At 37.9% G+C, this 25,017-nt stretch overlaps 1 protein-coding gene across 4 annotated transcripts in view; it reads left to right on the plus strand.

Moving 5' to 3' along the window:
- The window catches only part of OPHN1 (oligophrenin 1), a 646,402-nt gene that overhangs the window by 601,116 nt on the left and 20,269 nt on the right, over positions 1-25,017 (plus strand). For all 4 annotated transcript variants that reach the window (XM_060086644.1, XM_060086647.1, XM_060086645.1 and 1 more), the window contains 2 exons: positions 4,828-4,975; positions 14,087-14,410. In XM_060086644.1, coding sequence (XP_059942627.1) covers positions 4,828-4,975; positions 14,087-14,410 — 472 coding nt within the window. The remainder of the gene's footprint in view (positions 1-4,827; positions 4,976-14,086; positions 14,411-25,017) is intronic.

Here is a 25,017-nt window from a genome sequence, read left to right on the forward strand (position 1 = left end):
TTTTCTTAACATCTTTATTGGAGGATAATTGCTTTACAATGGTGTGTTAGTTTCTGCTTTAGAACAAAGTGAATCAGCTATACATATACATACATCACCATATCTCCTCCCTCTTGTGTCATCCTCCCACCCTCCCTATCCCACCCCTCTAAGTGGTCACAAAGCACCGAGCTGATCTCCCTGTCCTGTGCAGCTGCTTCCCACTAGCAATCTATTTTACATTTGGTAGTGTATATAGGTCCATGCCACTCTCTCACTTCGTCCCAGGTTACCCTTCCCCCTCCCCATGTCCTCAAATCCATTCTCTACATCTGAATCTTTATTCCTGTCCTGCCCCAAGGTTCTTCAGCACTTTTTTTTTTAGATTCCATATATATGTGTTAGCATATGGTATTTGTTTTTCTCTTTCTGACTTGCTTCACTCTGTATGACAGACTCTAGGTGCATCCACCTCACTACAAATAACTCAATTTCATTTCTTTTTAAGACTGAGGAATATTCCATTGTATATATGTGCCACTTCTTCTTTATCCATTCACCTGTTGATGGACACTTAGGTTGCTTCCATGTCCTAGCTATTGTAAATAGAGCTGCAATGAACATTGTGGTACATGTCTCTTTTTTTTTTTTCTTTTTGCGGTACATGGGCCTCTCACTGCCGTGACCTCTCCCGTTGCAGAGCACAGGCTCTGGAGGCGCAGGCCCAGCAGCCATGGCCCACGGGCCCAGCCGCTCCACGGCACGAGGGATCCTCCCAGACCGGGGCACGAACCCACGCCCCATGCATCGGCAGGCGGACTCCCAACCACTGCACCACCAGGGAAGCCCGATGACTCTTTTTGAATTATGGTTTTCTCAGGGTATAATATTCCCAGTAGTGTGTTTGCTGGGTCATAAGGTAGTTCTATTTTAAGTTTTTTAAGGAACCTCCATACTGTTCTCCATAGTGGCTGTATCAATTTACATTCTCACCAACAGTGCAGAGGGTTCCATTTTCTCCACACCCTCTCCAGCATTTATTGTTTATAGATTGTTTGATGATGGCCATTCTGACTGGTGTGAGGTGATACCTCATTGTAGTTTTGATTTGCATTTCACTAATGATTAGCGATGTTGAGCATCCTTTCATGTGTTTGTTGGCAATCTGTATATCTTCTTTGGAGAAATGTCTATTTAGGTCTTCTGCCCATTTTTAGATTGGGTTGTTTGTTTTTTTGATATTGAGCTGCATGAGCTGCTTGTATATTTTGGAGATTAATACTCTGTCAGTTGCTTCATTTGCAAATATTTTCTCCCATTCTGAGGGTTGTCTTTTCATCATTTTTATGGTTTCCTTTGCTGTGCAAAAGCTTTTAAGTTTCATTAGGTCACATTTGTTTATTTTTGTTTTTATTTCCATTTCTCTAGGCGGTGGGTCAAAAAAGATCTTGCTGTGATTTATGTCAAAGAGTGCTCTGCCTATATTTTCCTCTAAGAGTTTTAGAGTGTCTGGCCTTACGTTTAGGTGTTTAGTCCATTTTGAGTTTATTTTTGTGTATGGTGTTCTAATTTCATTCTTCTGCATGTAGCTGTCCAGTTTTCCCAGCACCACTTACTGAAGAGGGTGTCTTTTCTCCATTGTATATTCTTGCCTCCTTTATCAAAAATAAGGTGACCATAGGTACGTGGGTTTATCTCTGGGCTTTCTATCCTGTTCCATTGATCTATATTTCTGTTTTTGTGCCAGTACTCTATTGTCTTGATTACTGTAGCTTTGTATTGTAGTCTGAAGTCCGGGAGCCTGATTCCTCCAGCTCCGTGTTTCTTTCTCAAGATTGCTTTGGCTATTGTGTTTCCATACAAATTGTTAATTTTTTTGTTCTAGTTCTGTAAAAAATGCCATTGGTATTTTGATAGGGATTGCATTGAATCTCTAGATTGCTTTGGATAGTGTAGTCATTTTCACAATGTTGATTCTTCCAGTCCAAGAACATGGAATATCTCTCCATCTGTTTTATCATCTTTAATTTCTTTCATCAATGTCTTATAGTTTTCTGGATACAGGTCTTTTGTCTCCATAGGTAGGTTTATTCCTACCTAGGTATTTTATTCTTTTTGTTGCAGTGGTTAATGGGAGTGTTTCCTTAATTTCTATTTCAGATTTTTCATCATTAGTATATAGGAATGCAAGAGATTTCTGTGCATTAATTTTGTATGCTGCTACTTTACCAAATTCATTGATTAGCTCTAGTAGTTTCTGGTGGCATCTTTAGGATTATCTATGTATAGTGTCATGTCATCTGCAAACTGTGACAGCTTTACATCTTCTTTTCCGATTTGGATTCCTTTTATTTCTTTTTCTTCTCTGATTGCTGTGGCTAAAACTTCCAAAACTATTTTGAATAATAGTGGTGAGGGTGGGCAGCATTGTCTTGTTCTTGATCTTAGCGGAAATGTTTTCAGTTTTTCACCATTGAGGACGATGTTGGCTGTGGTTTTGTCATATATGGCCTTTATTATATTGAGGTAAGTTCTCTCTATGCCTACTTTTTGGAGGGTTTTTATCATAAATGGGTGTTGCATTTTGTTGAAAGCTTTTTCTGCATCTTTTGAGATGATCATATTGTTTTTCTCCTTCAATTTGCTAGTATGGTTTATCACATTGATTGATTTTATGCAGCTAAATTCTTAAAGTGTAGCCCTGTAAGTCTTCAGAGCTCTCTGTGCAGGTATCTACTTTCTGGTACCCTGCCCTGAAAACTCTCTCTTCCTTGTCCTCCTCATACTTGCAACACAGTGTCTTCAGCTAATGGAGACTGCTGGGCTGCTCTGGGTTCTTCTTCCTGTATTATTGCCCGAAGAATCTTTCCAGGCTCTAACATGGAACAATCATGGGGCTCACCTCACCTCATTTGTTTTTCCTGTTTCTCATGGATCACTGTCCTTAATTGCCAGATTTCAAATGCCTTCAGAATCAGTGTTACATTTTTTCTAGTTTTTTAATTGTTTCATGCTGAAGATGTAAATCTAATTTCTTTTGTCGTATTTTGGCTTGAAGAGAAAGTAGCTGTTATGGTCTTTTCAGAGGATAATTTGGCCTTTTATACCAGAATTTTAAATGTGTTTGTTTTCTGGCCCAGCAATCCTAGTCACTCTTCTAGTTGCTGGAGTTACAGCAGTGAACACGATGATATATTTCAGTATAGTATACAATCGAGTGGAGAGACAGACAACAAAAAACTAAATAAATATAGAATACATTATACTATGTTAGAAAGCGATAAGAAAACATGTTAAATATGGACGGGGGATAGGAAGCACTTGGTAGAGGGAAGCATGTCAAAGTGCTGATACATTTGCCTGGAAAGACTCACTGAGAGGGGTATATTTGATCGTTAATCCTACTGGAATCAAGAGTGCAAGCTATATGGATATCTGGAGGAAGAGCACTCCAGGTAGAAAAAACACTCAGTGCAAAGTCCCTGGTGTGTTTGATAAATAGCAAGGAATATTTGTAATAGCTACTACAGTGCCTAAGCAGGTGCTCACAAAATGGTAGCTATTTAGAATATTATTACTAATGGTGTTGGAACCAGGAATATGACCTAAATATATATGACCCCAAAGCTCATCTGCTTGCTACTATGTCATATTCTCTTTTCCATATAACGTGAGACATTGAGACATATACTGCCTTATGATTCTTCTTACCTTGTTCTCTATCATTGTGCAGCTTTTACACAGGCTTGCCTTGTGTTCCCATTCATGTAAGTTTGGTGACTGTGCAATCTATGTTGACTCTTGCCTGATAGAATATTGGGCTGTGACATTTCTCTTTGCACTAATCATTGGGGTTGATTTCATTATTGCAATGGACACTGGTACCCTTCCTCCATCACCACATATGTGTGTCTTCCCCAAATATTTTCACTCTGCCCAAAAGGTCATTCTCCCCAGGGACAGGAAGATCTTAAGTACATATGAGACATTATATACAAATTCTAATCACAGCTCCTCCCTCACTTATCCAGCACTTTTTATATCTTCCAGGGCACTTTGTTTTTGCCCTGTCTTTTTTGAATAAGTAATGCATACATGGTATGAAATTTTTAAATATCAAAGTGATATAGGGGTGAAAAATAAGTTTCCTCCATCCTTCCCTCAGCCACTCATTAGTCCTGTCTTGGGACAAACAATGCAACCAGGTGTTTTTTGTTTTTGTTTTTGGTGGGGGGTATCTTTTCAGAAATATTGAATGCATGTGGGTGTTTTTTATCATTCTTCACACCCCACCAATACCCATACAATGTACCTTGACTATCCTTTTCACTTGATTCTCACTCACCACACCCTGTGATAGGTGGTGTTCCCCCCAATTTACAGATGAGAAAGCTAAGGCTCAGAGATGTGAGGTGACCTTTATATGGGTTTTGTTGGTGGAAATAGTGACTTTTTTACAGTTTCCCAGGCAGTAAGTGGGAAATCCAGGTCTGATGTTGCAGGTTTTTTAAAGTAATGGTCTAATTTGTTTTATTCAATGATCCATGTATTGGGCAGCATCCCATCTAATAAATAGAAGGGTGCTCTCCTGATGTTGCAGTTTTTGTCTGCATTCTTTCCTCCACACTGAGAAGTACCAGGTCCTGCACCTCAAACGTGATAGGAGATCTCTAAACACTTGCTGGTAGCTAGAGTGATTAGGAAAATCCCCACAATTCCTTTAATCATATTAGAATTGCTATGGCAGAATTTAGGTGTAATGCTGATGGGCATCAACTGGTAGTTAGCATTAGGGATATAAAAAGTTGATCTTTCTAATTATTTTCTGGAAATATTCCCCCTCTACAGATTTATTCAGGTCCACCTGAAGAAAGTACTGCACCTCCAGTTCCTCCACCTCGAGTGACAGCAAGAAGGCACAAACCAATCACAATTTCGAAGCGCTTGCTGAGGGAAAGGACAGTTTTCTATACTTCTTCCCTGGATGAAAGTGAAGGTCAGTACTGAAGTTTACCCTTAGCTTCTTAATAGTGATTGGAGACAAAGAGGCTATTGAAAGGAAGACATGGAGGCATAACCATCTTTTCTGAAAAGTTAGACGTTTTCTGGGTCCTGGGCCAGGCAAGCCAAGGTTTGTAAAATTTGTACTCAGAGAGTGAATTATTCTTTTGGCAGTGGATAGGACAGAGATGAACCTGTAAAATCAGCTACTATTTTCCCTTAGCAGACCAGTGAAGGATACAAGGTGTTCTTAGATCTGTACCACAGTACATTGAGATGGGTGAGCAATGTGTTTTCTGAATGTTCTGAGATTTTAAATACAAATAGAGAACTGATGGCTGAATAGGAGTTTCTAGTGCTTGTCCCTTCACAGTAATATGAATTCAAACAACCATCCATGCATGAAAACCCCTTCATGAAAGCTATGGAATCCAGATGAGAGGTCAGAGCACCTGGGTTGAGTACAGAAATAAGAAAAGGTTCAATGCAGATGCTAGAAAGGACATTTTCATATTACCCATGTCACCTTTTCCCCAAGCTCACACAGTGTAGTTCAGGGAGAAATCCCCTCCACATGGAGGAAGGAGAGTGAGATGAGCACCCAACTTTACCTTGGACCCCAACAACAGACCCACCCCAATAAACCCCAGCACCAACCCATCTCCCATTTTTCCAGACTCCAGGCCAGCCTCCACCAACCCATGCTCCAGACCTGCCCCAGCACTAGGCCATTCTCTGCAGCCCCAGGCTCCAGGCCTGCCCCTGAAGACCCAGAATCCAGGCCCATTACATGCCAAGCTGGCCCCTGTGGCTCTAGTCTCCAGGATGTAACCACAGCTCAGCGTCCAGTCCAGCCTCCTGTGGATCCAGCCTCCAGGTCTGCCTTAGTGCCAGGCTACCCACTGGACCCAGGCTTCAAGCTCTCCCCTGTAGATCCAGGATGAAATCTTTCCCATCTACTGACCGACGTACCAGACCAACCTACCCAAGGATTCCAGCAGCAAGCCCACTTCTGGAGCCTGCCAGGTGGCCTAACCAGAATCTCTGGTTGTGCTGCCTGATCAAAGGCTTTCCTTGCCAAAGCCAGGAAGATGTGCCTGCTTCTTCAAATAGGTAAACACCCACTCAAGGCCACAAGGATCAGGAATAATCATGGAAACTTAACACCACCAAGGAACAAAATAAAGCATGATGAACTGATCCTAATGAAATGGAGATCTATGAACTGTCTGAAAAAGAATTCCAAATAATCATCTTAAAGAAGCTCAGTGAGCTACAAGAGAACTCAGACAACTAAACAAAATCAGGAAAATAATACATGAGAAGTTCAAGAAAGTTATAGAAATCAAAAAAAGAGAACCAAAAAGAAATTCTGGAGCTTAAGAACACAATGAGTGCATTGAAAAATTCAGTAGAGATCTTCAACATCAAACTCAAACAAGCAGAAGAAAGAATCAGTGCAGTCAGACAGGTCACTTAAAATTATCCAGTCAGAGGAACAGAAAGAAAAAAGATTGTAAAAGTGAAGAAAACCTAAGAGACATATGGGACACCATATACAAACCAATATACACATATGGGAGTCTCAGAAGGAGCACAGAAAGAGAAAGGGGCACAAAGCTTATTTAAAGAAATAATGACAGAAAAATTCCTAAATCTGGAGAAGGAAATGAACATCTGGAAACATGAAGCCCAAAGAAACCCAAATAAGTTAAACATAAAGGACTTTAACCAAGACACATTGTTATAAAATTCTCAAAATTCCAAGACAAAGAGAATTTTGAATGCAGCAAGAAAAAAGCAAATTGTCAAATAAAAGGAAACCCCCATAATACTGTGAGCAGATTTCCCAGCAGAAACCTTGCAGGCCAGGAGAGAATGGGTTGATATATTCAAAATACTGGAAGGAAGAAAACTGCCAACCAGGAATACTATACTGGGCAAAGCAGTCCTCAGAAATGAAGGAGATAAAACGAAGGAGTTGACTACCACTAGACTTGGTTTAAAATAAATGTTAAAAGATATCATACTAAGTGATGTAAGCCAGAGAGTGAAAGACAAATATCATATGAAATTGCTTATATGTGGCATCTAACAAAAAATGATACAAATGAATCTATATACAAAACTGAAATAGACCCACAGACATAGAAAACAAACTTATGGTTACCAAAGGGGAAAGTGGGTGAGGGATAAATTGGGAGGTCGGAATTAACACATATACAGTACTATATATAAAATAGATAGCCAATAAGGACCTACTGTATAACACAGGGAAATATACTCAATATTTTTAATAATAACCTATAAGGGAAAAGGATCTGAAAAAGAGTATATATATATATATATATATATATATATATATATATATATATATATATATATATATATAACTGAATCACTGTACTATATATATAACTGAATCACTGTGCTGTACTCTTGAAAATAACAGGACATTGTAAATCAACTGTACTTCAATTAAATAAATAAATAAGACATGCTAAAAGAGGGTATTCAAGTTGAAATAAATGGACAGTAACAACATGAAAACATATGAAAGTATAAAACAAATTAGTAAACATATTATAGCCCAATTCAGAATATTCTAATACTGTAATAGTGATGTGTAAACCACTTGTAATTCTAGTATGAAAGTGAAAATACAAAAGTATTAAAAATAACTATAGCTACAATAATTTGTTAATGGATACACAATCTAAACAGTTATAAATGATGACATCAATAACATAAAATGTAGGGGTAGGAGTCGTTAAAATGTAGAGTTATTATATGTAGTCAATGTTACTTTGTTAGCTTTAAACAGACTGCTATAACTATGTTTTATGTAAACTTCATGATAAAAGACCCCAAGGCAATCTTGAGAAAGAAGAGCAAAGTTGAAGGCTTTATGATTTCAAAATATACTACAAAGCAATAGTAACCGAAAGAGTATAGTACTGGCATAAAAACAGACATATAGACAAATGAAACAGAATAATGAGCCAAGAAAAAGTACACACATTTATAATCAATTGACCTTTGATAAAGGTGTCAAGAATACACAATGGGAAAGTATAGTCTTTTCAGTACATGGTGTTGGGAAAAATGGATATCCACATGCAGAGAAATTGGATCCTTATCTCACACAATGTACAAAGATCAACTCAAAATGGATTAAAGACATAAATGTAAGACCTATAGCTGTAAAACTACAAGAAGAAAATGTGGGGGGAAAGCTACTTGGCATTGTCTGGTCTGGGAAGTGATTTTTTTGGATATGACCCCAAAAGTATAGGCAACAAAAGCAGAATGGACAAATGTGATTGCATCATGCTAAACAGCTTCTGCACAGCAAAGGAAACAATCAAGAAAGTGAGGAGACAACCTACAGAATAGGAGAAGATATTTGCAAATCATATGTCTGATAAGGGGTTAATATTCCAAAATACATAAGGAACTCGTACTACTCAATAATAAGAAAAGAAATAACCCAATTTTTAAAGGTCAAAGGACCTAAATAGACATTTCTCAGAACAAGACAAATAAATGTCCAACAGGTACATGGAAAGTTGCTCAACATCACTGATCATCAGGGAAATGCAAATCGAAACCACAAGATATCCTCTCACACCTATTATATTTATTACAAAAAACTGACAAAAGATAACAAGTGTTGACAAGAATGTGGAGAAAAGGGAACTCTTGTACACTGTTGGTGGTAATGTAAATTAGTACAGTCATTATGGAAAGCTGTGAGTAGGTTTCTCAAAAAATTAAAAATAAACTACTGGGCTTCCCTGGTGGTGCAGTGGTTGAGAGTTCACCTGCCGATGCAGGGGACACGGGTTCATGCCCCAGTCGGGGAGGATCCCACATGCCATGGAGCGGCTGGGCCCGTGGGCCATGGCCACTGAGCCTGCACGTCTGGAGCCTGTGCTCCGCAACGGGAGAGGCCACAACAGTGACAGGCCTGCGTACCACAAAAAATAAAATAAATAAAAATAAAATAAACTATCATATAGAGTTGTCAACTGCCTGGCTGAGTGTTCAAGGCATACTCAAACACTGATACAGAGCCCCTTTGCAAACACTGGGAGTCATATTGGTTCTTAGGCAATCTCTGTCTAATCATTAGCTGACCACAAGGCTAACTAAGCAGTGTCTTTAGTGGCCACACTCAACAAAGAATACAGATTTAACATAAATGGATGAAGAAGTCAGTAAACAAACTAACAATAATAACTAAATAAACAGCAACAACAACAAACCTTGGGGAGAAGAGAGAATCTGAATTTCAGAGTTGCTATATTACTTAAACTGTCCAGCTTTCAATAAAAGAATTATGAGATATCTAAAGAAACAAGAAAGAAACAAGCATATCTAAAGAAACAAACATATCTAAAGAAACAAGAAAGCATGACCCATACACAGGAAAAAAAAAACAAAAAGCAATCAAGTAATTGCTACCACATAACCCAGCAACTCCACTCTTAAGTATGTACCCAAGAGAAATGACAACACAGCTTCACAAAGATTTACATTTGAGTATTTATAGCAGCTTTTTTTCATATCAGCCAAAAACTGTGAGCAACCTAAATGCTCATCAACTGATGAATGAACAAAAAAATTGTGGTATATGCATACAATGGAGTACTACTCAACAACACATAGGAATGAACTACTGATACATGCATCATCCCCATCCTCCAGGTATATCAGGTTCTTTCAGGACCTCAAGCATGCCCTAATAATCCAGGCCTTTGCACCTGCTATCCCCTTTGCTGGACACTCCCTTGGCACCTTCACATGGCTGGGTCATTCTTATGCTTCAGGTCTCAGATAAATGCCACCTCCTCCAAAAGGCCCTCCTTAACCACACCCAAAGTGGCTCTCCTTGGTTGTTTGCCTCTGCCCCTAGTTTGTTTCACTCATACCACTTATTAACAGTTCTTCATATTTTGTGATCTTGTTACTTCTTTTTGGTTGCCCACAGAATAAAAGTTACCAACAGTGTCAATGAAAAAATATAAACTACCATATGATCCAGTAATTCCACTTCTGGGAATATATCCAAAGGAAATGAAATTAGTATCTCGAAAAGATATCTGCACTCTCATGTTCATTGCAGCATTATTTACAATAGCTAAGATATGGAAGTACCAAAGTGTTCATCAACAGATGAATGGATAAAGAAAATGTGAGAGATACATAGACACACACCCAGAAACACACACAGGCACGCGCGCACACACAACAAAAAATGGAATATTATTCAGCCTTAGGTACAAAAGAAGGAAAACTTGTAATTTGTGACAACATGGATGAACCTGAAGGACCTTATGCTAAGTGAGATGAGATAAGGGCAGAGAGATAAATGCTGCATGATTTCACTTATATGTGGAATCTAAAAAAGTCAAACTCATAGAAGCATAAAGTAGGAGGGTGGCTGCCAGGGACTTAGTGGAGAGTGAAATGGGGAGGTGTTTGATCAAAGGGTACAAAGGTTCAGTTATTCAGGATGAATATGTTCTGGAGATATGATACAACATTGTGAAGTTAATAATGCTATATTGTATACTTGAAGTTTGTGAAAAGAGTAGATCTTAAATATTCTTACCACAAAAAATTGAAAACTATGTGAGGTGATGGATATGTTAATTAGATTGATTGTGGTACTCATTTTACAATGTATTCATATATCAAAACATCACATTGTATACCTTAAATATATACAATTTTTATTTGTCAATTATATCCCAGTAAAGCTGGTGAGAAAATCAGCTCACATGGATTAAGTACCATGCTAGGTGGAATTAAGACAGTCCCTGGCCTCAAGGAGTTTATAGGCTAAATGGAGATAGATAGGTAGATAGATAGATAGATATAGATAGATAGATAGATAGATAGATAGATAGTTGATAGATAGATAGATAAACAAATAAATGCCATTTAGTTGAATAATTGCTTAGTATGGATCCTGCACTCATTCTAAATGGGCCTCTCTCCTCACTACTCTGTTGAGACCTTTTTTGTCAAGATTACCAACAATCTCCATGTGCCACTCCACTATTCTTATCATACTCTGCCTGTGAGAAGCATTTCATTTTAGTGACTCTTCCTTCTTGGAACACTTATTCACTTGGCTTTCAGGACACCAAACTCTCCTACCTCAGTAGACATTCCATTTCAGTCTCCTCTTGGTTTTCCTTCTCTTCTCAATTTCTACATGTTGGAAGGTCCCAGAGTTTTGTTTTGTTTTGTTCTGTTTTGTTTTTCTCATTCCACATCTCTGTCTATATTTGTTTCCTGCGTGATCTCATTCAGTCTCATGGTTTTAAATATCTTTTAAATATGAGGATGATTTGCAAATTTATATATCTAGGAGGACTATCTCCCCTCTTCCCATCTCAAACTCCCTGTTCAACAACTCTCTTTAGATGACTCATGGACATTTCCAATTCAAAGTGTACAAATACTCTTGATTCCCTATTCCTCCTCAATCTACTCTTACTCTGGTCTCCCTCATCTAAGTAATTGGCAGTACCAGTCACCCAATTGCTAAGGTCAAGAACTTTGGGATGATCCTTGATTACTCTCTTTTCCTTTTACCTTACATCTAATCCGTCAGCAATTCCTCTTAGCTCTCCGTGCACGTTGTATGTTGAACCTACTAATTCCTACTGCTACCTTCCTGGTAGAGCCACCATCATCTCTTACTTGGGTGGCTACAGGAGCTTCCAAACTATTATCCTTGCTTTTCTTCTTGCCTGACTATAATTTGTTCTCCACAGCAGCCAGTAAGATGAATATTCTTTTAAAAATGTAAATCAGATCATATCATTCCCTCTGGTCCAAATTTCCAGTGACTTCTCTTCATTTTTAGAAGAAAATTTACATTTTATTCTGCATTATATGGTCCTCACTTACCTTTCTGATCTCATTTCTGAACTTCACTGTCTCTCTGTACCCTTTGTTCTCTCTGCTCTAATTTCATTGGTTTTGCTGTTCATTATACATGTCAAACTTACCCAAGGGCCTTTATATTTGCTGTTCTCTTGGTCCTAAACATTCTTCCTCCAGAACTTTGCAAACTTTACTCCTTCATTCAAATCTCAGCTAAATGACATCTCTTCATAGAGACCTTCTCTGAGTACTCTATTTAAATAGATCTTTCTCCTCCATTACTCTCTATCCTTTTACACTGCTTTATTTTATTCCTATCACTTGCTATTATTTGTTCACATGTTTATTATCTGTCTTTCCCATTAGAATGTCAGATCCACTTTTATCACCAGCCTATAGAACAATTCCTATATATCCCATGTGTTCAGTAAATACTTGTAGAATAAATGGCTGGGTGTATAGGGAATAATGAAGGGAAAGAGATCACCCAGTTTAAGGGATCACCTCCTTAGGAGGTGATCTGGCATTTAGAAGAAAGTACAAGGGAACACTGAATGCCTACTCTGTTGTTCCATACTCTCATTTTAATTGGATAAACTCATTTATTTGTCTATTTACAATCTCCCCAAATGCACACCAGAAAATATAATCTCTATGCCAGCAGAAATTTTTCACTCTGTATCCCTAGTACCAGCATAGTATCTAGCATATCATAAATCCTCAATAAATGTGTATAATAAATGAATGAACTGGGTGTTAGTAGACCTGAGATATAATTTCATCTTGGCCACTAGCTTACTGAATAACTTGGGCTAGTCACTTCACTATTCTTGGTCTTAATTTGCCCCTCTGTGTGAGGAGTTCTTTGCGCTAGAAGATCACCAATGGGATCACCCACTCTAGATGATTTTCTAACTTTCTTTTAAACTGAGATATAATTCATATGACATAAAATTCACCCTTTTCAAGTGTAGGTCAGTGGTTTTTAGTATGTTCACAAGCTTGTGCAAACATCTAATTCCAGAACATCTTCTTCATGATTTTTCTGCATCTATTGAGATGATCATATGGTTTTTCTCCTTCCGTTTGTTAATATGGTGTATCACATTGATTGATTTGTGTTTTTTGAAGAATCCTTGCCACATGCCCAATCTTGTTTCATCTATACCTCTACCGATTGCCCCAACTCAGACATCATGTCATTTCATCCATAAATGTTTCAATATGTACCTGTAAAAGATAAGAACACTATTTTAACCAAAATCTCAATACCATCATCGTACATAAAAGAAAAGAACACTAAACAAAATAGTAATTCCTTAAGATCACTATCTAGTCAGTATTCAAATTCTCCTATTTTTACATTTTTTTTTGAAAAAAATCAGGATCCAAATAAGACCCATATATTACAACTGTTTGACATATCTCTCAGGTCTCATTTAGCTGACCAGAACCTCTGTTCTTAACCACTACACTCTGACCTAGGTTTTCTATTACCAAGGAAGGTGATAATTTCCTTAGAGCAGGAGTTCTCAACTGGGGGTACATTAACAGTTTCAGGGGCTTCCATGAATCTCTTAAAATTAGTTTTCAAAATTTTACATGTATTTGTGTAGGTTAATTTTTCTAGGGAGAATATCCTTGGCTCTCATTAGGGACTCAAAGCTTTACTTAAGAAACAAGACAACTGAAAAGCATATACTATTGTCACAGGAAATTTTAGACCACAAAAGCTAAGGGAAAGCCATAAAGTGGTGAGTTGAGGATGTCTTTATGAGGATGGAGAGAGAAGTTAAATTCTGTTAAGTGTATTACCTTGAAATTTGAGAGATCTTTATAAATTACTTTTGAGAGAAATAGAAATAGTTAGGGATTAAATGGTGCCTTATTTAAAAGTAATATAATGTACAATTGATTGGGGTCTCTTAAGTCCCTTTTTAACATATCCCTTTAAATAAAGTATCTTGGCATATTGTGGTTTTGCTGAATTGTGGTCATGAAAATAATACTCAGATCATAAATTGAATTCCCAGTTTTATGAGACTTGTGACTCCACGTAAACTGGAATGGGTAGAGACTGATTTTGTGGGATATCATTGATTTGTTCCACGACAATAGCTCCTTTGAATATGTGTATAACTTTGCAATATTATGTATACAAAGGTTATCATTAATCTTTCCTCTTTGCACCATCTTTTCCTAGATGAAATCCAACACAGAACACCAAATGGTACTATCATCAGCAGTATAGAACCCTCCAAGATGACACAACACCCCAAAACGCCTATACAGAGAAGTGGGGAAGCAGATCATGGGAGGAAATCCCCAAGCTGGCCTGTTTCAGATGGCAAGTTGGAATCCTGCCTCGAGGTGGATGTGGGGAAGTTGGTATCCAGGCTGCAGGATGGAGGCACCAAGGCCATACCAAAGGCCACCAATGGACCTGTGCCAGGCTATGGGCCCACTAAGGCCTCCTCTTTCCATGTAAAGAGACCAGCTCCTCGGCCCCTGGCTCACCACAAGGAGGGTAAGTGCTTGGGAATCCCATGGGGAAGAGAAATTATCTCAACTGTTTTTTTAATATTTCCCTAGATATTGTTCACTTTAATAATTTCATTAAAATAACATAGAATTATGCATAGGATCTTACCAATTAAAAATATTCTCCATTGAATGGATTTTATAATCTCTTACTTAGGTTTTTTTTTTTTTTTAATCCCACCACAACCCTGCCACTGAATTTCCCCCCTTGGTGTCCATATGTTTGTCCTCTACATCTGTGTCTCTATTTCTGCCTTGCAAACCGGATCATCTGTACCATTTTTCTAGATGCCACATATATGCGTTAATGTACAATATTTGTTTTTCACTTTCTGACTTACCTCACTCTGTATGATACTCTCTAGGTCCATCCACGTCTCTACAAATGACCCAATTTCGTCCCTATTTATGCCTGACTAATATTCCATTGTATATATGGACCACATCTTTATTTATTCATCTGTCAGTGGGAACTTAGGTTGCTGCCATGACCTGGCTATTGTAAATATTGATGCAATGAACATTGGGGTGCATGTGTCTTTCTGAATTTTTTTCTGGGTATATGCCCAATAGTGGGACTGCTGGGTCATATGGTAGTTCTATTTTTAGTTTTTTAATGAACCTCCATACTGTTCTCCATAGAGGCTGTACCAATTTACTTTCCCACCTACAGTGGAAGAGGGTTCCCTTTCCTCCACACCCTCTCCAGCATTTGTTGTTTGTAGATTTTTTGATGATGCCCATTCTAACCAGTGAGAGGTGATACCTCATTGTAGTTTTGATTTGCATTTCTCTAATAATTAGTGATGTTGAGCAGCTTTTCATGTGCCTCTTGGTCATCTGGATGTCTTTGGAGAAATGTCTGTTTAGGTCTTCCACCTGTTTTTGGATTGGGTTGTTTGTTTTTTTAATACTGAGCTGCAGGAGCTGTTTACATGTTTTGGAGATTAATCCTTTGTTCGTGGATTCATTTGCAAATATTTTCTTCCATACTGAGGATTGTCTTTTCATCTTGTTTATGGTTTCATTTGCTGTGCAAAAGCTTTTAGGTTTCATTAGGACCCATTTCTTTATTTTTCCTTTTATGTCCATTACTCTAGGAGGTGGGGCAAAAAAGAAATTGCTGTGATGTATGTCAAAGAGTTCTTTACATAGTTCTTCCTATGTTTTCCTCTAAGAGTTTTATAGTGTCCAGTTTTATATTTAGGTATTTAATCCATTTTATTTTTCTGTATGGTGTTAGGGAGTTTTCTAATTCATTCTTTTACATGTAGCTGTCCAGTTTTCCAAGAAGCATTTTATTGAAGACACTAACTTTTCTCCAGTGTATATCCTTGCCTCTTTTGTCATAGATCAGTTGACCATAAGTGCATGAGTGTTTTTTATTATTAGTTTCTGCTTTATAACAAAGTGAATCAGTCACACATATACATCTGTTCCCACATCCCTACCCTCTTGCATCTCCCTCCCTCCCACCCTCCCTATCCCACCCCTCCAGGCAGTCACAAATCACCGAGCGGATCTCCCTGTGCTATGCGGCTGCTTCCCACTATCTATCTACCTTATGTTTGGTACTGTATATATGTCCATGACTCTCTCTCGCTTTGTCACAGCTTACCCTTGCCCCTCCCCATATCCTCAAGTCCATTCTCAAGTAGGTCTGTGTCTTTATTCCTGTTTTACCCCTAGGTTCTTCATGACATTTTTTTTCTTAAATTCCATATATATGTGTTAGCATACGGTATTTGTCTTTCTCTTTCTGACTTACTTCACTCTGTATGACAGACTCTAGGTCTATCCACCTCATTACAAATACCTCAGTTTTGTTTCTTTTTATGGCTGAGTAATATTCCATTGTATATATGTGCCACATCTTCTTTATCTGTTCATCCAATGATGGACACTTAGGTTGTTTCCATCTCTGGCTATTCTGAATAGAGCTGCAATGAACATTTTGGTACATGTCTCTTTTTGAATTATGGTTTTCTCAGGGTATATGCCCAGTAGTGGGATTGCTGGATCATATGGTAGTTCTATTTGTAGTTTTTTAAGGAACCTCCATACTGTTCTCCATAGTGGCTGTACCAATTCACATTCCCACCAGCAGTGCAAGAGTGTTCCCTTTTCTGGACACCCTCTCCAGCATTTATTGTTTCTAGATTTTTTGATGATAGCCATTCTGACTGGTGTGAGATGATATCTCATTGTAGTTTTGATTTGCTTTTCTCTAATGATTAATGATGTTGAGCATTCTTTCATGTGTTTGTTGGCAGTCTGTATATCTTCTTTGGAGAAATGTCTATTTAAGTCTTCTGCCCATTTTTGGATCGGGTTGTTTCTTTTTTTGCTATTGAGCTGCATGAGCTGCTTATAAATTTTGGAGATTAATCCTTTGTCAGTTGCTTCATTTGCAAATATTTTCTCCCATTCTGAGGGTTGTCTTTTGGTCTTGTTTATGATTTCCTTTGCTGTGCAACAGCTTTGAAGTTTCATTAGGTCCCATTTGTTTATTTTTGTTTTTATTTCCATTTCTCTAGGAGGTGGGTCCAAAAGGATCTTGCTATGATTTATGTCCTAAAGTGTTCTGCCTATGTTTTCCTCTAAGAGTTTGATAGTTTCTGGCCTTACATTTAGGTCTTTAATCCATTTTGAGCTTATTTTTGTGTATGGTGTTAGGGAATGATCTAATCTCAGACTTTTACATGTCCCTGTCCAGTTTTCCCAGCACCGCTTATTGAAGAGGCTGTCCTTTCTCCACTGTACATTCCTGCCTCCTTTATCAAAGATAAGTTGACCATATGTGCGTGGGTTTATCTCTGGGCTTTCTATCCTGTTCCATTGATCTATCTTTCTGTTTTTGTGCCAGTACCACACTGTCTTGATTACTGTAGCTTTGTAGTATAGTCTGAAGTCAGGGAGCCTGATTCCTCCAGCTCCGTTTTTCGTTCTCAAGAGTGCTTTGGCTATTCGGGGTCTTTTGTTTTTCCAAACAAACTTTGAAATTTTTGGTTCTAGTTCTGTGAAAAATGCCAGTGGTAGTTTGATAGGGATTGCATTGAATCCGTAGATTGCTTTGGGTAGTAGAGTCATTTTCACAATATTGATCCTTCCAATCCAGGAACATGATATATCTCTCCATCTATTTGTATCATCTTTAATTTCTTTCATCACTGCCTTATAATTTTTTGCATACAGGTCTTTTGTCTCCTTAGGTAGGTTTATTCCTAGATATTTTATTCTTTTTGTTGCAATGGTAAGTGGGAGTGTTTTCTTAATTTCACTTTCAGATTTTTCATCATTAATATATACGAATGCCAAAGATTTCTGTGCATTAATTTTGTATCCTACTACTTTACCAAATTCATTGATTAGCTCTAGTAGTTTTCTGGTAGCTGTTTCTAAGGTAGGATTGTATTGCTATAATCTTCCCTCTTAGAACTGCCTCTGCCGCATCCCAAAGGTTTTGCGTCATCGTGTCTCCATTTTCATTTGTTTCTAGGTATTTTTTTTAATTTCCTCTGTGATTTCTTCAGTGATCACTTCATTATTAAGTAGTGTATTGTTTAGCCTCCGTATGTTTGTATTTTTTACAGATCTTTTCCTGTAATTGATATGTAGTCTCATAGCGTTGTGGTCAGAAGAGATACTTGATACAATTTCAACTTTCTTAAATTTACCAAGGCTTGAATTGTGACCCGAGACATGATGTATCCTGGAGAATGTTCCATGAGCACTTGAGAAAAATGTGTGTTCAGTTGTTTTTGGATGGAATGTCCTATAAATATCAATTAAGTCCATCTTGTTTAATGTATCATTTTAAGCTTGTGTTTCCTTATTTATTTTCATTTTGGATGATCTGTCCATTGGTGAAAGTGGGGTGTTGAAGTCCCCTACTATGAGTGTGTTACTGTCGATTTCCCCTTTTATGGCTGATAGTATTTGCCTTATGTATTGAGGTGCTCCTATGTTGGGTGCATACATGTTTACAATTGTTATATCTTCTTGGATTGATCCCTTTATCATTATGTAGTGTCCTTCTTTGTCTCTTCTAATAGTCTTTATTTTAAAGTCTATTTTGTCTGATATAAGCATTGCTACTCCAGCTTTCTTTTGATTTCCATTTGTATGAAATATCACTTTCCATCCCCTTACTTTCAATCTCTATGTGTCTCTAGGTCTGAAGTGGGTCTCTTGTAGACAGCATATATATGGGTCTTGGTTTTGTATCCATTCAGCCAATCTGTGTCTTTTGGTGGGAGCATTTAGTCCATTTACATTTAAGGTAATTATTGATATGTATGTTCCTATTCCCATTTCCTTAATTGGTTTGGGTTCATTATTATAGGTATTTTCCTTCTGTTGTGTTTCTTGCCTAGAGAAGTTCCTTCAGCATTTGTTGTAAATCTGGTTTGGTGGTGCTGAACTCTCTCAGCTTTTGCTTGTCTGTAAAGATTTTAATTTCTCCATCAACTCTGAATGAGATCCTTGCTGGATAGAGTAATCTTGGTTGCAGGTTTTTCTCCTTCATCACTTTAAATATGTCCTGCCACTCCCTTCTGGCTTGTAGAGGTTCTGCTGAGAGATCAGCTGTTAACCTGATGGGGATTCCCTTGTGTGTTATTTGTTGTTTTTCCCTTGCTGCTTTTAATACGTTTTCTTTGTGTTTAATTTTTGACAGTTTGATTAATATGTGTCTTGGCATATTTCTCCTTGGATTAATTATGTATGGGGCTCTCTGTGCCTCCTGGACCTGATTAACTCTTTCCTTTCCCATATTAGGGAAGTTTTCAACTATCATCTCTTCAAATATTTTCTCAGTCCCTTTCTTTTTCTCTTCTTCTTCTGGAACCCCTATAATTTGAATGTTGGTGCGTTTACTGTTGTCCCAGAGGTCTCTGAGACTGTCCTCAGTTCTTTTCATTCTTTTTTCTTTATTCTGCTCTGCAGCAATTATTTCAACTATTTTATCTTCCACCTCACTTATCCGTTTTTCTGCCACAGTTATTCTGCTATTGATCCCATCTAGAGTATTTTTCATTTCATTTATTGTGTTTCTAATCGTTGCTTGATTCATCTTTAGTTCTTCTAGGTCTTTGTTAACTGTTTCTTGCATTTTGTCTATTCTATTTCCAATATTTTGGACCATCTTTACTATCATTATTCTGAATTCTTTTTCAGGTAGACTGCCTATTTCCTCTTCATTTGTTAGGTCTGGTGGGTTTTTATCTTGCTCCTTCACCTGCTCTGTATTTTTCTGTCTTCTCATTTTGCTTATCTTACTGTGTTTGGGATCTCCTTTTTTGAGGCTGCAGGTTCATAGTTCCCGTTGTTTTTGGTGTCTGTCCCTAGTGTCTAAGGTTGGTTCAGTGGGTTGTGTAGGCTTCCTGGTGGAGGGGAATAGTGCCTTTGTTCTGGTGGATGAGGCTCGATCTTTTCTTTCTGGTGTACTGGTCCACGTCTGGTGGTGTGTTTTGGGGTGCCTGTGACCTTATTATGTTTTTAGGCAGCCCCTCTTCTAATGGGTGGTGTTGTGTTCCTCTCTTGCTAGTTGCTTGGCATAGGGTGACCAGCACTGTAGCTTGCTGGTCGTTGAGTGAAGCTGGGTGCTGGTGTTGAGATGGAGATCCCTGGGAGATTTTCGCCACTTGATATTATGTGGAGTTGGGGGGACTCTTTTGGACCAGTGTTCTGAAGTTGGCTCTCCCACTTCAGAGGCACAGCACTGACTCCTGGCTGCAGCACCAAGAGCCTTTCATCCACCCAGCTCAGAATAAAAGCGAGAAAAAGTAGAAAGAAATAATTAGTAGAAGAAAGAAAGAGAGAAAGAAAGAAAGAAAGAGAGAGAGAGAGAAAGAAAGAAAGGAGAGAGGGAGAGAGGGAGGGAGGGAGGAAGGAAGGGAAGAAAGTAAGGAGGGAGGAAGGAAAGAAAGAAAGAAAGGAAGGAAGAAAGAAAGAAAGAAAGAAAGGAGGGAGGGAGGGAGGAAGGAAAGAAAGAAAGAAACAAAGAAAGGAGGTAGGGGCAGGGAGGGATGGAGGAAGGGAAGGTAGGAAAAAGAGAAAGAGAGAAGATAAGGTAAAATAGAATGAAATATGATAAAATATAATAGCATTATTAAAATAAAAAGTAATTAGTAAAAAAAATTAAAAAAATAAAACGGACAGATAGAACCCTGGGACAAATGGTTGAAGCAAAGCTATACAGCGAAAATCTCACACAGAAGCATACACATACACATTCATAAAGAGAGAAAAAGTGGAAAAAATCATAAATCTTGCTCTCAAAGTCCACCTCCTCAATTTGGTATAATTGGTTGTAAAAAGAGGAAAAAGGGAAAAAATATTAAATCTTGTTCTCAAAGTCCACCTCCTCAATTTGGGATGATTCGTTGTCTATTCATGTATTCCACAGATGTAGGGTACATCAAGTTGATTGTGGAGCTTTAATCTGCTGCTTCTGAGGCTGCACAGAGAGATTTCCCTGTCTCTTCTTTGTTCTCACAGCTTCCAGGTCTCAGTTTTGGATTTGGCCCCACCTCTGCATGTAGGCCGCCATAGGGCATCTGTTCTTCCCTCAGACAGGACGGGTTTAAAGGAGCTGCTGATTTGGGGGGCTCTGGCTCACTCAGGCCGAGGGGAGTGAGGGGCACGGAGTGCAGGGCAAGCCTGCGGCGGCAGAGGCTGGCGTGACATTGCACCAGACCGAGGCATGCCGTGAAGTGCATGGGTTTATCTCTGGGCTTTCTATCCTGTTCCATTTATCTGTATTCCTGCTTTTGTGCCAGTACCATATTGTCTTGATTACCATAGCTTTGTAATATAGTCTGAAGTCAGTCTCATTCCTCCAGCTCCATTTTTTTCCCCTAAAGACTGCTTTGGATATTTGGGGTTTTTTGTGTCTCCATACAAATTTTAAATTTTTTGTTCTAGTTCTGTAAAAAATGCCATTGGTAATTTGATTGGGATTGCATTGAATCTGTAGATTGCCTTGTGTAGTATAGTCACTTTCATAATATTGATTCTTCCAATCCAAGATCATGGTATATCTCTCCTGTTTGTGTCATCTTTGATTCCTTTCATCAATGTCTTATAGTTTTCTGAGTACAGGTCTTTTACCTCCTTAGGCAAGTTTATTCCTAAGTGTTTTATTATTTTTGTTGCAATAGTGAATGTGAGTGTTTCCTTATTTTATCTTTCTGATTTTTCATTATTAGTGTATAGGAATGCAAGAGATTTCTGTGCATTAATTTTGTATCCTGCAACTTTAACAAATTTACTGATTAGCTCTAATAGTTTCCTGGTGGCATCTTTAGGATTATCTATGTATATTACCATGTCATCTGCAAACAGTGACAGTTTTACTTCTTCTTTTCCAGTTTGTATTCCTTTTATTTCTTTTTCTTCTCTGATTTCCATGGCTACAACTTCAGAACTATGTTGAATAATAGTGACAAGAGTGGACATCCTTGTTTTGTTCCTGACCTTAGCAGAAATGCTTTCAGTTTTTCACCATTGAGAATGATGTTTGCTGTTGGTTTGTTGTACATGGCTTTATTATGCTGAGGTAGGTTCCCTCTATGCCCACTTTCTGGCTAGTATTTTATCATAAATAGGTGTTGTCTTTTGTCAAAAGTTCTTTCAGTATCTATTGAAATGATCATATGGTTTTTATTCTTCAATTTGTTAATGTGGTGTTTCACATTGATTTATTTGCATATATTGAAGAATCCTTGCATCCCTGGGGTAAATCCCAGTTGATCATGGTGTATGATCCTTTTAATGTGTTATTGGATTCTGTTTGCTAGTATTTTGTGGAGGATTTTTGCATCTATCTTCATCAGTGATATTGGTCTGTAATTTTCTTTTTTTGTTGTATCTTTGGTTTTGGTATCGGGGTGATGGTGGCCTTGTAGAATGAGTCTGGGTGTGTTCCTTCCTCTGAAAATTTTTGGAGGAGTTTGAAAAGGATGGGTATTAGCTCTTCTCTAAATGTTTGATAGAATTCACCTGTGAAGCATTCTGGTCCTTAAGTTTTTTGTGTTGGAAGATTTTTAATCACAGTTTCAATTTCATTACTTGTGATTTATCTGTTCATAGTTTCTATTTATTCTTGGTTCGGATTGGAAGGTTATACTTTCTAAGAATTGGTCCATTTCTTCCAGGTTGTCCATTTTATTGGCATACAGTTGCTTGTAGTAGTCTCTCTTATGATGCTTTGTATTTCTATGGTGTCCATTCTAACTTCTCCTTTTTCATTTCTAATTTTATTGATTTGAGTCCTCTCCCTCTTTTTCTTGATGAGTCTGGCTAAAGGTTAATCAATTCTGTTTATCTTCTGAAGGAAGCAGCTTTTAGTTTTATTGATCTTTGCTATTGTTTTCTTTGTTTCTATTTCATTTATTTCTGCTCTGATCTTTATCATTTCTTTCCTTCTACTATCTTTGGGTTTTGTTTATTCTTCTTTCTCTAGTTACTTTAGGTGTGAGGTTAGATTGTTTATTTGAGATTTTTCTTGTTTCTTGAGGTAGGATTGTATTGCTATAAACTTCCTTCTTAGAACTGCTTTTGCTGCATCTACAGGTTTTGGATCGTCGTGTTTTTATTGTCATTTGTCTCTAGGTATTTTTTAATTTCCTCTTTGATTTCGGCAGTGATGTCTTGGATATTTAGTAATTTAGTAATTGTTTAGATTCCATGTGTGTGTGTTTCTTTTTTTTCATATTTTTCCCCTGTAATTTATTTCTAATCTCATAGCCTTGTGGTCGGAAAAGATGCTTGATAAGATTTCAATTTTCTTAAATGTACCAAGGCTTGATTTGTGACCAAAGATGTTATCTATCCTGGAGAATGTTCCATGTGCACTTGAGAAGAAAGTGTAATCTGCTGTTTTCAGATGGAATGGCCCATAAATATCAGTTATATCTATCTGGTCTATTTTGTCATTTAAAGCTTGTGTTTCCTTATTAATTTTCTGTCTGGTTGATCTGTCCATTTGTGTAAGTGGGGTGTTAAATTCCCCCACTAGTATTGTGTTACTGTTGATTTCCTCTTTCATAGCTGTTAGCATTTGCCTTATGTATTGATGTGCTCCTATATTGGGTGTGTATATATTTATAATTGTTATCTCTTCTTCTTGGACGGATCCCCTGACCATTATGTAGTGTCCTTCCATGTCTCTTGTAGCATTCTTTATTTTAAAGTCTATTTTTTGTGATATGAGTATTGGTACTCCAGCTTTCTCTTGATTTCCATTTGCATGGAATATCTTTTTCCATCCCCTCACTTTCAATCTGTATGTGTCCCTAGGTCTGATGTGTGTCTCTTGTTGGCAGCATATATATGGGTCTTGTTTTTGTATCCATTCAGTGAGCCTGTGTCTTTTGGTTGGAGCATTTAATGCATTCATATTTAAGGTAATTATTGATATGTATGTTCCTATTACCATTTTCTTAATTGTTTTTTGTTTGTTTTTGTAGGTTCTTTTCTTCTCTTGTGTTTCCCACTTAAAGAAGTTCCTTTATTATAAAGCAGAAACTAATAAAAAATAATATAAAAAAAAGAAGTTCCTTTAGCATTTGTTGTAGAGCTGGTTTGGTGGTGCTAAGTTCTCTTAGCTTTTGCTTTTCTGTAAAGCTTTTGATTTCTCTGTCGAATCTGAATGGGATCCTTGCCAGGTAGAGTATTCTTGGTTGTAGGTTCTTCCCTTTCATCACTTTAAGTATATCATGCCACTCACTTCTGGCTTGTAGAGTTTCTGTTAAGAAATCAGCTGTTAACCTTATGCAAGTTCCCTTCTATGTTATTTTTCCCTGTTGCTTTTAATAATTTTTCTTTGTTTTTAGTTTTTGTAAGTTTGATTACTGTGTGTCTTGGGGTGTTTCTCCTTGGGTTTATCCTGTATGGGACTCTCTGTACTTCCTGGACTTGGGTAGCTATTTCTTCTCCCATGTTAGGGAAGTTTTCAACTATAATCTCTTCAAATATTTTCTTGGTTCCTTTCACTCCCTCTTCTCCTTCTGGCACCCCTGTAATGCAAATGTTGTTGTGTTTAAGGTTGTCCCAGAGGTCTCTTATGTTGTCTTCATTTTTTTCATTCTTTTTTTCTTTATTCTGTTCTGCGGCAGTGAATTCCACCATTCTGTCTTCCAGGTCACTTATCGTTTCTTCTGCCTCCATTATTCTCCTATTGATTTCATCTAGTGTATTTTTCATGTCAGTTATTGTATTGTTAGTCTCTCTTTGTTTGTTCTTTTTTTTGTGTGTGTGGTACACGGGCCTCTCACTGCTGTGGCCTCTCCCGCTGTGGAGTACAGGCTCCAGACGCGCTGGCTAAGCGGCCATGTCTCACGGGCCCAGCCGCTCCATGGCATGTGGGGTCCTCCCGGACTTGGGCACAAACCCGTGTCCCCTGCATCGGCAGGTGAACCCTCAACAACTGCACCACCAGGGAAGCCCTTTGTTTGTTCTTTAATTCTTCTAGGTGTTTGATCTTTAATTCTTCTAGATCTTTGTTAAACCTTTCTTGCATCTTCTCAATCTTTGCCTCCATTCTTTTTCCAACGTCCTGGATCATCTTCACTGTCATTATTCTGAATT

The sequence above is a fragment of the Mesoplodon densirostris genome, chromosome X (genome assembly GCF_025265405.1).
Source record: "Mesoplodon densirostris isolate mMesDen1 chromosome X, mMesDen1 primary haplotype, whole genome shotgun sequence".
Taxonomy (NCBI): domain Eukaryota; kingdom Metazoa; phylum Chordata; class Mammalia; order Artiodactyla; family Ziphiidae; genus Mesoplodon; species Mesoplodon densirostris.